Source organism: Heterocephalus glaber, unplaced genomic scaffold, assembly GCF_053883595.1.
Source record: "Heterocephalus glaber isolate CG9 unplaced genomic scaffold, H.glaber_assembly_v1.0 deba00000331, whole genome shotgun sequence".
Taxonomy (NCBI): domain Eukaryota; kingdom Metazoa; phylum Chordata; class Mammalia; order Rodentia; family Bathyergidae; genus Heterocephalus; species Heterocephalus glaber.
Genome location: NW_028258142.1, coordinates 49,192,511 through 49,207,711, shown reverse-complemented (window position 1 = coordinate 49,207,711; position 15,201 = coordinate 49,192,511). Strand labels below are relative to the sequence as shown.

Genomic DNA, 15,201 nt, shown 5'->3' with positions numbered 1-15,201 from the left:
TGTGAAGTGCCTTCATGAGTGACCTAGAAAGAGACCTTCTGTACTTAAAACTCAAACAATAAAATTTCCTTATCCAGAATGGCTTTTTCAGAATGTTTTAAAGTACCATTTACTGAGCATGTATGTTTCCCCAAGTATAAAATTAATTTATGCTCAATGCAATAAACAAACACTAAAGAAGAGTCAAAACTATAAACCAAAAATATTACCATTTGGGAAAAATACAGAAAGCCCTTAAGGTAAAAAAGAAATGATTCATCACCAACCAGAGATTTTTATTTTATTGTTTCTGGTTGCAACATTTTAAAATTTTCCCAAACTTTTATATGTTAGGTGATAAAAATAAATTTAAAATTTGTTTATCCCCAAAACTTTTACTCAAACTTTAGAAACAAACAAAAAAAATTTACATACTGTTTAAAAATGAAATCAATACTGTTTAAAAAGCCATATGGGTTTGTGTTGATTTCATTTATAACCAGTGAATTTATCACCTTATAAGTCTTGATTTCAAGCATATTAAATTAAGAAATAGTGCTAGTCAAAAAATTTATATTGAAAAGACACACTAACATGGCTGCAAGAAAGAGAAATTTTAAAGATTCTTTTTGTTGTTCTTAGGCTTTATACTTTTTGAACTCTAAAATATTATTCTTACAGAAAACACGGGTAAAACTGCCACTGGCACCGTACATGTTGAAGTACCTGGATTTAATGACAATTGTCCACCAGTTGTCCTGGAAAAAGGTGAAATCTGTAGTTCGTCACCTTCCGTGGTTGTGTCAGCAAGAGCCCTGGAAAGAGACAGATACATGGGTTCCTACACATTTTCAGTGGAGGAGCAACCTCTAAAGTTGCCAGTTGTGTGGAGAATCACAACTCTCAATGGTGAGTAAAACAGAAGTTGCTTCCATACATGAAAGATGCCGCTTCTTTATATTTCCAGAAGAATAAGAACTCATTTGAGGGCGAGTCCTTTCCAAGAATAATTGAAAAAATTCTTTGCAATAAAAATGCAATCCTAGCCTTGTGAATTCCTCTTCTCTTCAGAAAAGGAATGACAAGATACAATGTTGGTACCACATAATATTTTCTGGCTTTCATTCAATAATTTTGTATTTTTAGTATGTTTATTTCTACCTCCCCAATAGAAAAAAAGATTAGAATGAGGCACTGTTTTATCAGAGAGCTGTCTAGATTTCTAGGTACATAACGTTTTCCTTGCAGGACAGACTGTGAGCAGACACTAAGCCTTGGAGAAGTAGGGCTAAGCGGGGGTCATAGATGGGGACACCTGTCTGTCCTTAACAGCATTGTGGATTGCAATTTCTAAACCCTTAGCCAATGCAAGAAATCTAATCCTTTTCCCCTAGCTGTTATCATGCTCATTTTACATCTTCTATGGTTTCTAGAAGTCTCAGAGAAATGACGTAGGACTTAGTAAGTCTTCTCCCTTCCTGGATTTTATAGTGACCATTGGGCTACTTCAAATCCTTTGAAAACTCATTCATTTCCCCTACCTCTTTCCCGCACCTGTCTTGCTTCCTCTCATGGATGTGCTCCATGGAGCCCTCCAATCATAGTTATCAGCCATTGTCAGAGTCTCCAAAGAGATTTTGTCCCCTTGGGCCTCCTGTTCTTGGTCCTTTCTGATCCTGGTTAAGGATCGAGCTCCATGCTGTACATGTAGTGTTTGTTTCCAAAGGAATTTACCAGACACACGGCCATTGAAGAGGATGCTAAATAGAGAGGGCCAGCATGGAATCCACCCCAGTGAGGCTGGGCAAGATCACAGAGGTTGGACTGGGCAGTGTCAAGAGGCATGAGGGGGTCATGAATGATTCAAACAACACAATACTGTGCTGGATCCAACTTAGAAAGGGGCGACATAGCAATGGAGAAGAAGGAATAACTGACGCGGAGGAGTTGGAAGGGCAGCAGGCCACACCACTGGGAATCGCACCCAACGGGCCTTCAGCTCATGGAAAGAGAACCAAGAGGAGCTGTCAAGGTAGCAGCAGCCATAGTTGGAACTCAGTCTTGTGAAGTCAGACCCAGAGCATGGAGTTCAGGGGAAGGCGTACACTCAGGGGGACATGTGCATCTGAAAGTTGGGGCAGTCACTCAGGAGAGAGGTAAAGTCTGGGACAGGAGGTCCTGTATTTCCATGATATCCACCTGCCATCCTCTTGGTGAGACTTGAGACTTCTGGACAAAGAATGCTGGGCTTCTCTGTGTCACAGGGGACAAGAAGGAGGGTGCAGACAGATTGACCCAAGAGAACCTCTTCCAGTCCTCTTCACTGCTCAGCCCATATCAGCCCTGCTGTTTGTGACAGAGCTTTGTTATCAAAATTAATTAGCTTTAGGGCCAAAGACTCCTTGTCCTTGTGTTGATTTGCATGATTCTTCCCTGCAGCTACCTCGGCACTGGTAAGAGCCCAGCAGCAGATATCTCCTGGAGTGTACAGAGTCCCCCTCACGGTTACAGGCAACAAGGACCGGAATTGCGAGTCCTCGGAGACCTTGACCCTGACGGTCTGTCAGTGTAACGACAGGGGCTCCTGTAGAAGTTCAAACACTGACCCTCATATCCAGCCCCAGAGGCAGCTGTCCAGGCTGGGGCCCGACGCCATCGGTTTGCTCCTTCTCGGGCTTTTGCTGCTGCTGTGTGAGTATGCCAACCTGTCACCTCTGTCCACGGCATGGCATCATTCACAATGGCCTTTACACTGCCCATGCTCATCTGTGAAATGTGGGAAGAGCCACTCTCTGGTCATTCTGTAGGCAAAGCTGGGGGGCAATGGCATCTTTCAGAAAGAATCTGAAATGTTGGACTTATCACTTGCTAATAATATATATGAATATAGCAAAGCCATATATGCAGATATTTAGAACAGCACATGAGAATCAAGAGGGAGAAAAAGAAATCATGAAGGTGCTTCACATACTACCAGTAATGTTCATGGTCAAAACGATGGCTTTATCCTCTAGTGTGACACTTCATTTTAATTTTTCAATGCTAGGGATCAAGCCTGCTAGGCAAGTGTTCTACCACAGAGCCACATTCTCAGTCCATGTGTGGTACTCAGGTGTTTTCTCCATATTTCAGTCTCATGAGAGTCTAAAAGAAAGAGAGCCATGGTCAAATAAACTCAGAGAAAATAAGATAGGATATCGTAGGCTTTTAGCTTGATAGACCATAGTCTCCTAGAAATTATTTTCTACTCTAGCGTTTCCTCAAAAAAGAGCCTACCACCTGAACACACATTCCCTTTAAGATTTTACACTTAATAAAATGTCTTACTGAACACACTTAGGTAAACTACACACATGTACCATTTTTCAAGAAATTTATTTTATTCAACAGACAGGTTTCTGGAAAATTACACTTGAATAAAAATCCTATGCATTAAATAGTATATTAAATATAACAGGCCTCTTTTTAAAAAACTTAGAGACAAATTCTTATATAAACAAAAATCCTTGACAAATTTACAATTACTTCCCCATATTATAGAAACATAGACTTTTAAGGTTAAAACAAATTTTCATAATGATATATTCTATTACAACTCCTTTAAATTTCTTTTAAATTTATGTAATATTTTAAAACCATCAAAAAGTACAGCAAATTACTTATAAGCATATGCATAACCATCCCTCAGACTTAACAAATATTAATGTTTTCCCATATTTGCTCAGTTTGCTTTTTTTAAAAAGAGAAATAAATTGTTATAGCTACAGCTAGTGGCTTCCCACACACATGCCGTATTTCTCTCTCTGGAACTAGTTAGAGAGGGCTTACACACACATGTCATAGTGTCTGTATTTTAAGCTGTGAAAAAGAATTGATACAGGTATTTGAATAAAACACTAGCATGATCTGTGAATATAAAAAAAATGTATTTCAGAGAGATAATCTGGCGGCAGCATGGGCTGTAAACTACTAAAGGAAGCACACTTGGGAGGTTATTGTAATACTTAAGGAGAGATGGTAGAGACCCTTTTAGAGCTACACCATGAGACTAGAAAGGAAAAAGTAAGTGTGTAGAACATTACCATAGCACTTCAACAAGATTGGGGACTATGTGCTATGATCTGAACATGGGCCCCCAGCCACATAATGAAACCTAGTTGCAACTACAGTGTTATCAAAGAGAAGCACTCTTGGGAGGTGATTTGTTCCTGAGGCACACACTGTGAATAAGAAGTGCCCTTATAAAGATGTTTGAGGTGTCTCAGCCCCCGCCCTTTTGCCAATATGAGAGCACATAAAAGATGCCATGTATGAGGAATGGCCCTCACATAAGCAGACAACAAATATGATGGCATTTTGATTTCTAGAGCTGTAAGCTATACATTTCTATTATGTATAAATTATCCATATTGGGCCGGGGATTTAGCTCAGTGGTTCTGCAGCCTGCCTCAAAAGCGTAAGGTCCCAAGTTCGATCCCCAGGACAAAAAAAAAAAATTACCCACATAAAGGTATTTTTTGTTATAGGAGCTTGATTAGACTAAGAGAGTTACAAGTGGGAAGATTGGATAATAAACCCAGATTACAGCCAGGAGTCATGTTTAAGAGTCAGTGAAGCAATGGGGCCAGGGATTTAGCTCAGTGGTTCCGCTGTCTGCCGAGGCACTGATATATAATGTGGCAGTAATGAGTTTGATTTTGAAATGTTTAATTGTGAATTATATGATTGTCTTGTAGACCACTGCACACATGGGAATATGACTCCAAATGGCAGTCAGAGGAAATATCTTGTGATTCCACAATAATATTTCCTTCATGTGATCCTATCATTTGCAGAATGCCATGTTTTGAATTTTGTGAACAACACAAAATGTATTTTAGACTAAAAATACACTCAACACTTTGAAAAACTTTCTGATATACATCAGATATAGATATAGATATATATCAAATACCTATATACTTTGCACATATAATGATAGGATTTCTGAAAATTTACCTGTCTAAAAATACTGACCACCCAGGTTTGCATTCATCACCCTTCCAAATAATCTTTCCCACACATTTAATAAAATTACAGAATTGAACATGGCAATAAAGTGTCATTTACATGAGCATTAGATTAAATTTCGAGATTCTCCATTCATTATGTCAAATCTGTTTTGTGCACTTGGTCTAATCTTTTTCATACTACATACAGGACTCACCTGATTTACATAACTAATGTTGCTCACCCTAACAATACTAGCAAATCTTCATAGTGTTCACTACTGTTCTTTACCTAAGTTACTTCAGTTATTGATACTATGATAGTCTATGAAGACATAATTTATCCCTCCAAATAATGAATGAGTTAACTGAACAAAGAGTGATTATAGCACACTCAATGTTTTATGTAGAAATTAATTTTACTTTATACTAGGAATTTTCAAGTGTTTTAAGTATTCATTGTAATGTCTCTGACCTTTGTCATATCAGATAGCTTCCAGATGATAAAAATGTGATATTTTGCCTTGTTTTTCTGCTAGTGGTCCCTCTCCTACTGCTAACCTGTGACTGTCAAAGGGGTCCCACTGGGGGAGTGGCAGGTGGTTTTATTCCAGTTCCTGATGGTTCAGAAGGAACAATTCATCAGTGGGGAATTGAAGGAGCTCAACCTGAGGACAAGGTGAGGATTCAGTTTGTGAAAGATTATTGCAATCATATACAGAAAAAATTGTATTTACATTGAGACAAGATCACTTCTCGGCCTTTTGGCTAAGATCATGTGTACACTGAGACAAGAGAAGGGGTAGTGCTCACTTTGGCAGCACATATACTAAAAAAGAGAAGGGGTAAAGGGATTTTAAAAGAAGACTTACTGACCTTTAGTTGAATATCAGTGCTGCAGTGCTGAAGTGGATGTAGCTTTTAAGGTTTTAACTCTTCCTATTTCAAGTCCTGCGAACAGAGACTCTCGCAAGAATCTGGACTTACTGTAATGTTATCACTTGCAAATGGGCCACAGTTCATCTGCATCACTCTGAAATCTGGTTCACTTTTAAGTGCTTTTATTTTTTTAATATGATTTGCAGGAAATCACAAATATTTGTGTGCCACCTATAACAACTAATGGAGTAGATATTGTGGAGAATTCTGGTGAGTGAACATCGAATTTATTTTAGAAAGCAATAATGGGTTACAACAGAAATATTTTTTAAAACTCTTCAAAATTATTATTTTCTTACTAATTTGCATATTTGAGCTGTTAATACTGAAATATGGGGAAAGCTTTAAATATTAAATATTAAACACAAAGTTTAATATTTGTGTATGTCAGTTGCATGATGTAGATTTGGCCTTGATATGTCAATTTATTCACTGGTGCCATCATTTAAATAGCTAAAGATTTGTTATACTTTTTCTAAACTTTAATAAACAGAAGTATAGCTTTCAGGGGCTGGGGATTTAGATCAGTGGTGCTGCCGCATGCCTGGCAAGTGGAAGGTCCTGAGTTCAATCCCCAGTACAAAAAAAAAAAAAAAAATAGAAGTATAGCTTTCGGGCAGTTAATTACTAATTTTTTTTTGAGACAGGGTCTCTCTATGCAGTTCAGGTAGGCCTTGAACTCACTTCGTAGCCCAGGGTGGCCTCAAACTCAAGTCAATCCTTCTGCCTCAGCCTCCCAAGTGCTGGGATTACAGGCATGCACCACCATACCCAGTAATTACTAGTTTTTTAATTAAGAAATATTTTACATGTATAGAAAATAAAAGGAAAATGTAAGACACCTATGCATCAACCACCCAGTTCTGCCTATTGTTAATAGGGGCACTTACTAATTCTCATATATAATCATAATAGGACATGATCACTTATATTGTTGTAAGTGAATTTGTTTATTTCTTTGGTTTTACCAAGTGATTGCTTTATTCAAATTATCCCAGGGCCACAGCTAAACTAGAGGAACAATAACACTTGAGGCCTAAAAGTAAAATATTTTCCTAATTTGATGCTAATCAATGGACTTTCAAGTGGGCAACCTTCAAAATCACCCAAGCTTTCTACAAATGTGTAGATGCCTTTATCAGCTTCTCTTATCATCACTTGCTTCTCCTATTATAATTACATAGCAAAAACTATATTCAGAATTGTCTGGAAAAATAGTTCATGAAAGCATCATGTAAAGATAACTGGTAGAATAGTCACAATTCATTAATTTTCTTTATGCATCAAGACACCAAATTAGCATCTACTAATTGCACAATTGTATTCTGTAGGTTTCCTCTGGCTTTTTTTTTTCTTTTTAGACAGGGTCTCGCTATGTATTCCAGGCTGATCTTGAACTCACAGCAATGTGCCTGCCTCAGTCCTCCCAGTACTGGGATTACAGGCATGCTCCACCATTTCTGGCTTCTTCTAGTTTCTATACTGAAGCCAAAATGCTTAATTATAATTTATTTTCTCATGAAAACAAACAAGCCCTGCCTTAGAAGCTTTACATGGATGTGTACTGAACGTTCTGTTTTCACTTTTCTATTTCTGGCTCTTGTCACTGAAAATTAATTTCCTCTGTACACCTTTTTAATTAGTCTGTTTTCAGAACTTTAGTCACCTCCTCTGTTACTCTCCTATAACACAATGTCACCTCTAATCACATAATTATATTTTTTTCCCACATGCTTGCTTTACATGGCAACTGCTTATGGACATCAAAGATGGCGGGGTGGGGGGGCGTTTACAATAAACCACAGCATGAGATGTTAGAGAATTTTCTCCCCTATTTTCAGAAGTTTGTACAAATACATATACCGGAGGGACAGTGGTGGAAGGTGTTTCTGGAATGGAACTGACCACCAAGGTGGGAGCAGCTACAGGGTCTGGAGCTGTGCCGGGATTTGGAGCAGCAGCTGCACTAGGCCCCTGTCCCCTGGGGCATCTGGGACTTGAAACTATGAGAACAAGACATTCCACCAGGGGAACCCTGAAGGACTATGCAGAGGGGGCCATAAACATGAATTTCCTAGATTCCTACTTTTCCCAGGTGAGTGAATGGCAATCTTTGTGGGTTTGTTATCTTATTTACATTAGAGATCTTTTTATTTGATTACAAACTTCAGTTTTGTAGTTCATTTTTCACAGCGTATTAAAATATATGGGACAAAAAACAGGTTTCCTTTTGCCAAAATAATAGAGATAACTTCAGGTGGCTGTCAAATTTGGGTCACTGTTCAAACTGAATGGGGAATTAGCCCCAAAGGAAGAAAATACAGCAGGTGGCTGGCCCTTCATTCTTCCAACTAGGAAAATAACTGAAGGCAAAATCTTTTGTATTTTGAAATCAGCAGCGGCCTTTTTAAGAATACAAAGCAATTATTTTGTATTTCCTACACCATAAAGCATGTCAAAACCCATGTGCATGTATTTTCCTAAGAGATATTCTTTGCATTTTCAAGGGAGTCCATAAAAAAAAAAAACAAGAATCACTAAATAAATGACCCAAAAATAAAGGGAAAAGGGGGGATGGAATGGACCAGTGATGAGTGGAATGAAATTTCAGGAAACAGATCAGAAAAGGGACAAAGGTATCAGATCAGAGAAGACTTTGGGAGGCAGGTTGTTTCCCTCTGATTTGGTGACCAAAGATAAGTGAAATAAGATGAATATTCAGAAGGGCCTCGCCTAGGGTTGTTAGCAGGTTTTGGTGTGCTGGAGTCTCCTTCTAGAGGTGGTTGTTATAAACATGGAACCACTTGCTGGAGACAGACAGGCTTTTGCGAGGAAAAGAAAAGCTTATTCCAGTGAATAGTCTAAAATGGAGGATAGATTCTAGCAGCTAGCTGTTAAAAGCTGAGTTTATTACATCTGTGTGTGGATGGGGTGACATTAAGAGGGAGAAATAGCAGCAGCTAGCTGGGAGAGCTTTCATCCGTGGGTGGATGGGCTAATATTGAGACGGAGACATTAACAGCTATCTGGGAAAGGAATTAGGCCTATATTTGTATTGAAGGGGCTAAGGAATCTGGGGTGAAATGTTTATGATTGAGTCCAAAGACAGTCAGCACAGGTGTGTAAACAATCACTGGACTTTTCAGCGCCGGGAAGATTATCTTTTGTTTACTGAGAAATAGCCTGTTGTTTGCTGAAAGCAGCCTGTTTGTTTTGTCCTGTTTGTTTGTGAAGGGCTCACTTATGTCAGGCATGACAGTGGTTTCTAGATTCTTTTGGTCCTGAACAAAGAATTGGTCAAGACAACCCCAAAGTTTTACATTTATTAAAGGTAGAAAAAAACAGGCTCTGAAGAGCAATTTGGGCCAAGTAAAAGTAGGAAAATAAGTACACTATAAGGACGAGAGCAGGCCACCCTGAAAGAACACAGCAGCAAAAGCTCAATGTCCACCATCTTTTAGATTTCCCCTCCTCAAGCTGACATCAGGTCTAGGCCATCCTGTCAAAAACCTGCTTGAGTTCTCCTGAGAAGTCCACACACAGGCTTTGGGGACTGTTCTGCACATGTGTCCTGGGATTTTGTAAATAACAGGTCACACCTACTTCTCCAGCCAGTCTTCCATGGCCTAATCTCCTGCTTCAGTTGAGTTAGTGTCTGAGAATTTCAAGGCTGAAACTATAGTTCAGTCAAGATTGGCATGAAGGTGCTTATCTGGCTTGAAGACTCGGGATATTCCAAGGTGCAGTGTGAGACCTAATTATGGGTCAGGGTCCCACAAGGAATGTAGAATCTACACAGAGCCCCTAAACAGAGAGAGTGCTGTTTCAGACCCTGCACAGTGGGAGACCTTCCCCACTCTGATCCCCCAACACAAAAACATATTAACACAAGTATACACAGAGAACCTCACAGTTAGTCCAGGCATCATTCACATTTGCTGTGTGGACCTAAATCCATGCAAAATCAAGAGACCCAGGCCACTCTCAATTTTGATGGAATGTCAACCACACTATTGTCCAGATCACAGATAATTTTTAGAACAAGATTTCTTCTTAGATTGTTCGTATAAAGAGTATTTCTTTACTTCTGTGGATTACCTAATTTGGCCATTCATAATGAAATGAATGCTATTATCAGTATTAAATTGCTCAGTAATCTTTTTTTTTTTTGGTACCAGGGATCGAACTCAGGTCCTTGCACTTGCACAGCAGACGGTGAAACCACTGAGCTAAATCCCCGGCCCAGTAATCTTTTTAAAAAATTTGCTCTTTTCTATTTTCTCTCCATCTTTAGAAAGCATTTGTCTGTGCAGAGGAAGAGGGTATCCAAGAAGCAAATGACTGCTTGCTGATCTATGATAACGAAGGCACAGATGATGCTCCTGATTCTCCCGTGGGATCCCTGGATTGCTGTAGTTTTATTGTTGATGACCTGGATGACAGCTTCTTGGACTCACTTGGCCCCAAGTTTAAAAAACTTGCAGAGATAACCCTTGGTATTGATGAGGAAGCCAAACAAGCTCATTCACCCCCTCAATACAGTGGTCCTGGGATTGACCACAAGAGTCAATCTTGTGGTAGACTCCAAAGGATTGACCACAAGGGTCAACCTTGTGATCAGCCTCAAGGGATTGAGCCTTGTGGTCAATCCCTTGGAGTGGACTCCTGTAGTCGACTCATAGAAGTCCAGCAGTCAGGACTTGAGAGGTACCAGACTTTGTCTGGCAGTCAAGAACCTCATGCTTTGTCTACCTATGGGTCGCTCCAGCCAGCCATTCCCATACCCGACCCTCTGCAGCATAGTAACTATTTGGTAACAGAGTCTTACTCAGCTTCAAGTTCCTTTATGCAACCTACCACTGCAGTCTTTGATCCACTTCTCACACGAAATGTAACAATGACAGAAAGGGTGATTTGTCCCCTTTCCAATATCCCCAGTTCCACAGACCCACAAGGGTCATGCAATATGCTTTGTACTGAAGATACTTGTTCCCGTCAGTGACCAGAATGAACAAAAATAACATTCTGGCCAATAATTTGGACAAAATTATTTAAAATAACATAGCAAAGCTCACTGTTTTGGCCTATTATGACATTTATTATATACTCTCATAAATTAACCATGATCACAGATTAAATATTCTGGTTCATACAACAAACGTGGATATGTTCTCACTCTTAATTCTCTAATATTTTTCAAATTACAGTAAACTTTTACCTTTTTTAAAAAAAAATCTTTTTTAAAAATTGTATTGTGTGGGAAATTTTTCTAAACATTTTTAAACTTCTGTGCTTTTAGTGCCAAAGGAAAGTTCTTATCACTTTAAGATGCAATGTGGTTTAGTGGATGAAGCACTTGGAGTCAAAAATTCTAGTTCTTGTCTCCACCACTTTTTCTTGTGTCTTTAATAATGATACAAGAATATCATTAATAATTACTTCAGAATCACAAAATATTTGCTAATGCATTTTAAACTGCTTGGGGAAAAGTTGTGTTTTCCCATCTTCTTGACCCTGGTACATCCTTTCTCAAGCTAAGGGCCATGGGCTTGTGTATCAAACTTGCTATGTCTGTATCCCATTTATGCTCAGAAGAAGACAATTTTGAAATAGAAATAATCATAGGCCATTTATGAAAATGTATTATGCTGTAAATAATATTTTGTGCATTTTTAATCCTCAAAAGGATCTATCCAATGAAAATACACTGAAGCTCCACTCTGTATGTCTCAGTAGCAAATCCTGTGTTAGTGTTTGTAAAAGTAGCTCAGTACTTTTTAAGTGTTAGTGGGTAAGCATAAATTACATATGCCAGGCAGTAAGGTTTATTAATATCTATAGACTTTGTGGGACAAAATATAGCTTTTCTTATAAGCAAAAGCAACTATAGACTAGAATAGCACATGGTGAAATCTGTAAATATGTATTACAAGCAGCATTTCAGGAAAATAGTTGGAAAGTAATTTTTAAGTCAAAAAGGGATACCAAAATGTGATTATTAAACTGTTTTCTCAGCCTTTGATTCTAAATTAAACTGCAATAGCAATTCAATGCTTGAATGTAAGAATGTTAGGTTAGTGAAAGTTTAGAGTTTATTTTGTGCAGGTTACCCTAATGGCAATGCAGCTCTTCAAGTCATTTCTGGTCATTCAAGATGTTCGCCCTTTAGCCCACAGAGAATGCCCTACCTCACTGCTCCCTGACATTATTGTCTTAGCTGAGTCTTTACTAAGTCATTGTTCAGTTCCATTATTTCTAATGGTATATCAAATACAAAGTTTTAAATTTCCTTGGGTTTCTTTTTTTGCCATAATAAAAACTGAAATACATTTTTCTAGATAGATTGCAAACTAATCGAGTGTTTATGTCTTTAACCTAGAAAGGTACAAGTCTGAGGATGCCCAGAAGGAAGCAACTGCCTAAATATGGCTTTCCTGGTGCGTGGCTCTCCCTGGCACCATGATGCCCGGAAGGCCAGCCCTGAAAGCACTGGTGGCCCGAGCCTCCTGACAAGGGTGCCTCAAGGCTTTCCATGTGCCCCTCTCAGGGTGAGAGGAGCCAGACCCCTGGAGCAGGCTACTGAGTGACTGTTGATGCCAATCCTGTTTCCTGTTTCTCAGTAGACAGCCCGATCTGGGGTCTAAAGCACACACACGTTGATTTGCACCTCTGTTTATGCATGAGGGTTAAGTTAATAATCATAATAGCCTTTATTTAAAATTCAAAGGTATATTTAGGATCCTCAAAGCATTTTAGCTTTGCTTCTTAAAACCAATTTATGAAACAAGAATTTAGCTATGTTATTAAAGGGCTGGGGAAGCCAGGTCATAATAGTAAAGGTTATATTAGAGAAAAACTGCAATTAAATATGTTTTTAATTTTTTTAAAAAAATGGTGTTTAAGGTGACCTAAAAATTAATTTTCTATGTAAAATGTGTCTGCATTTTTTTCATCAAAAATAAAGGTTGTTTGGAACAGAAAAAAAATTTAACCATTCTTTGGCTTTATTTTAAAATACATATATTAAACATAAACAATGTAACACTGTCATAATAAAACTCTTTAGCAATAAATGCATGAGTACGTCCCTGAATATTTCATAAAGCTGAACTCTCTATAATGAATAGGTATTAGTAAACATGGTATAAAATATTTGCATATGAATTTTAACAGTACTTACAATGTTTCTTTTTTTCTAGCTGGAACCTTCTCTGCATCTTCCCAGTCAGGAGGGAAATATCTGGGGGTTCAGTATCACTTTGGGTGCATGAGGGGCTGGATGAGGTCAGGGCAGAAAGCCTTTACTACCTGGTTGCTTTGTGTCATTTCTTGTTTATTTGATATGTAGGAATAGGCTCCCAAGCAAAAGTTGGGACATTCTATGAAAACTCAAAGAGCAGAGTTGGAGTAAAGAGAAGGTAATGTTTCCAGTCTACTCTGATGGGAAACTGTAGCCCGGCCTGGTGAAAGTCCCTTGCCCCAGTGGTGGACTGGTCTCTCAATATCCACCTCTACCTTTATGTCCCCCTCTAAGGGATGCCACAGAATGAATCCCCCAGAACTCGCTTATGTCTACCTTCCTCCTCCTTAAATCTGTACAGTGAGGTCAGGATATGGGGAGAAAAACCTGGATTAAAGTGAATATTGAGTGGAGAATGGTGGATAACATAGTGTTCCCGGTCAATTCCAAACAGTGAAAGTCATATAGTTAAATTTAGTTAAATTTCAATAACATTAACAAACTCCTTGCCATAGGAGGTTCAAGGAATAAAAATGGCAAAATGGGTTTATCTTAATCTGAAGACCTCAAAGATCAGGTAAGAGCGGAAAGGGACCACATTAACTGACTAGCGTGAAGAAACAGTAAAAGTTCAGGATCCTTCTTGCTCTTGCCAGTTCAGTGCTTTCTGGTCTACAGAGAAGAATTCTGCTTCGGAGATGATAAGGTTTAACACTTGTTCAGTAACACAGTCTGAGATGATTTTATGGAAGGGAGGAACTGATGAGAAAAGAACACAAACCATCATTTAAATTCCAGGTGCCAGAATCCACAAGTTTTCCTCAATGAATACTGAGAGTCCTGCTTTGCCGGGTCCAGAATGGGCTGAGATTTCTTCCATGGCCAAGATATCAGCTATTTTCCGGTTGGTGTCTTTATTTTTCTCTTATACATTGATATTTTTTACAAATGTAAAAACAGAAAGTCTAGACACAATGCTGATTTGGTTAAAACTAAAGAGAATCATGTCTAAAAACAAAGTGTAAATTGATGTAGTTACCATAACAGGAAGATGAGAGGCACCCACGCACAAGTGGAAGGTCCTGAGTTCGATTCCTGGTACTGGAAAAAAAGACAGAGTATGGTCACAAAAGAAAGACGCAGAAAAGAGAAGTAACCTCCTCCAGTTACATAATACAGTGACACAAATATAAAAGTATATCTATAGTGGTCCAGCAATAGTAACCATTATTCGCTCAGAATAATCTGTTCACTTTCAGGTCAAAGCACATGAAAAATTAGAGCCAATATGAAGAAAACAATGAAAATTCTAAAAAGAGTTACAAATCTAGATATTAATTCTAAAGATTAAAGAAGCAGGGTGCTATTAGCATATACATATATAAATATTTTTTATATAAATATATGAGAAGAGAGAGACAAAATATGATAATGGAGATAGGTAGGCAATGCTAATACTAAAGACAAGAATTTAAATTGCAGAAACAAGCATTTAAGCTGAACTTAAATTTCAGTTTCTATTACGAAAGAAGTTATAAGCACTGAAATAAGCTACCTGGAAGTCACACAATCTTTTCCAGTAAACTTTCAAGAATTATTTGCAAGTTAGTAGGACACTATTTAGAAGACATACTATGAAATAAATCTAGGTGTAAAAATTATGAGCATAAATGGGTCCTTCCAACAGTGTTTCCATGATTTGTGGAAAAGGATATATTTTAATAACTACAACTTTCTTACCCCTTGAAGTCATCTCCATTTCTACTTTTATTCCAACAAAGTATGTGGCACCATAATATTTTCAGTTTTATGCCTTGGAACACTTCTGATGGTTTCTATGTGCTAAATTCATCATTATTCACTTAGCAAACAGTGAATTTTGGTGACAACACAGAGCAACGGATAATGATAACTTCAAAAAAAACACTGATAGCGAATGACTATGTATATCATTTCCATAGAGGACAGAAGTATTCATATTCTTTCAGAATCAAAGAGAACTGCAATGAACTTTCTTAATTATAAAGCAGAAAAGAATCAAGTAATCTTATATTT

General features: G+C 38.1%; 1 protein-coding gene across 2 annotated transcripts in view; it reads left to right on the top strand.

Moving 5' to 3' along the window:
- Dsg3 (desmoglein 3) overlaps positions 1 to 12,884 on the top strand; it is a 31,939-nt gene extending 19,055 nt beyond the window's left edge. Inside the window, exons 11-16 of one of the 2 annotated variants that reach the window (XM_021265121.2) lie at positions 661 to 888; positions 2,419 to 2,670; positions 5,507 to 5,646; positions 6,053 to 6,116; positions 7,748 to 8,001; positions 10,201 to 12,884. In XM_021265121.2, the coding sequence (XP_021120780.2) occupies positions 661 to 888; positions 2,419 to 2,670; positions 5,507 to 5,646; positions 6,053 to 6,116; positions 7,748 to 8,001; positions 10,201 to 10,908 (1,646 nt within the window). In that variant the 3' untranslated portion in view covers positions 10,909 to 12,884. The remainder of the gene's footprint in view (positions 1 to 660; positions 889 to 2,418; positions 2,671 to 5,506; positions 5,647 to 6,052; positions 6,117 to 7,747; positions 8,002 to 10,200) is intronic. The other variant, XM_021265122.2, reaches the window with a different exon arrangement.
- The last annotated feature ends 2,317 nt before the right edge of the window (positions 12,885 to 15,201 follow it).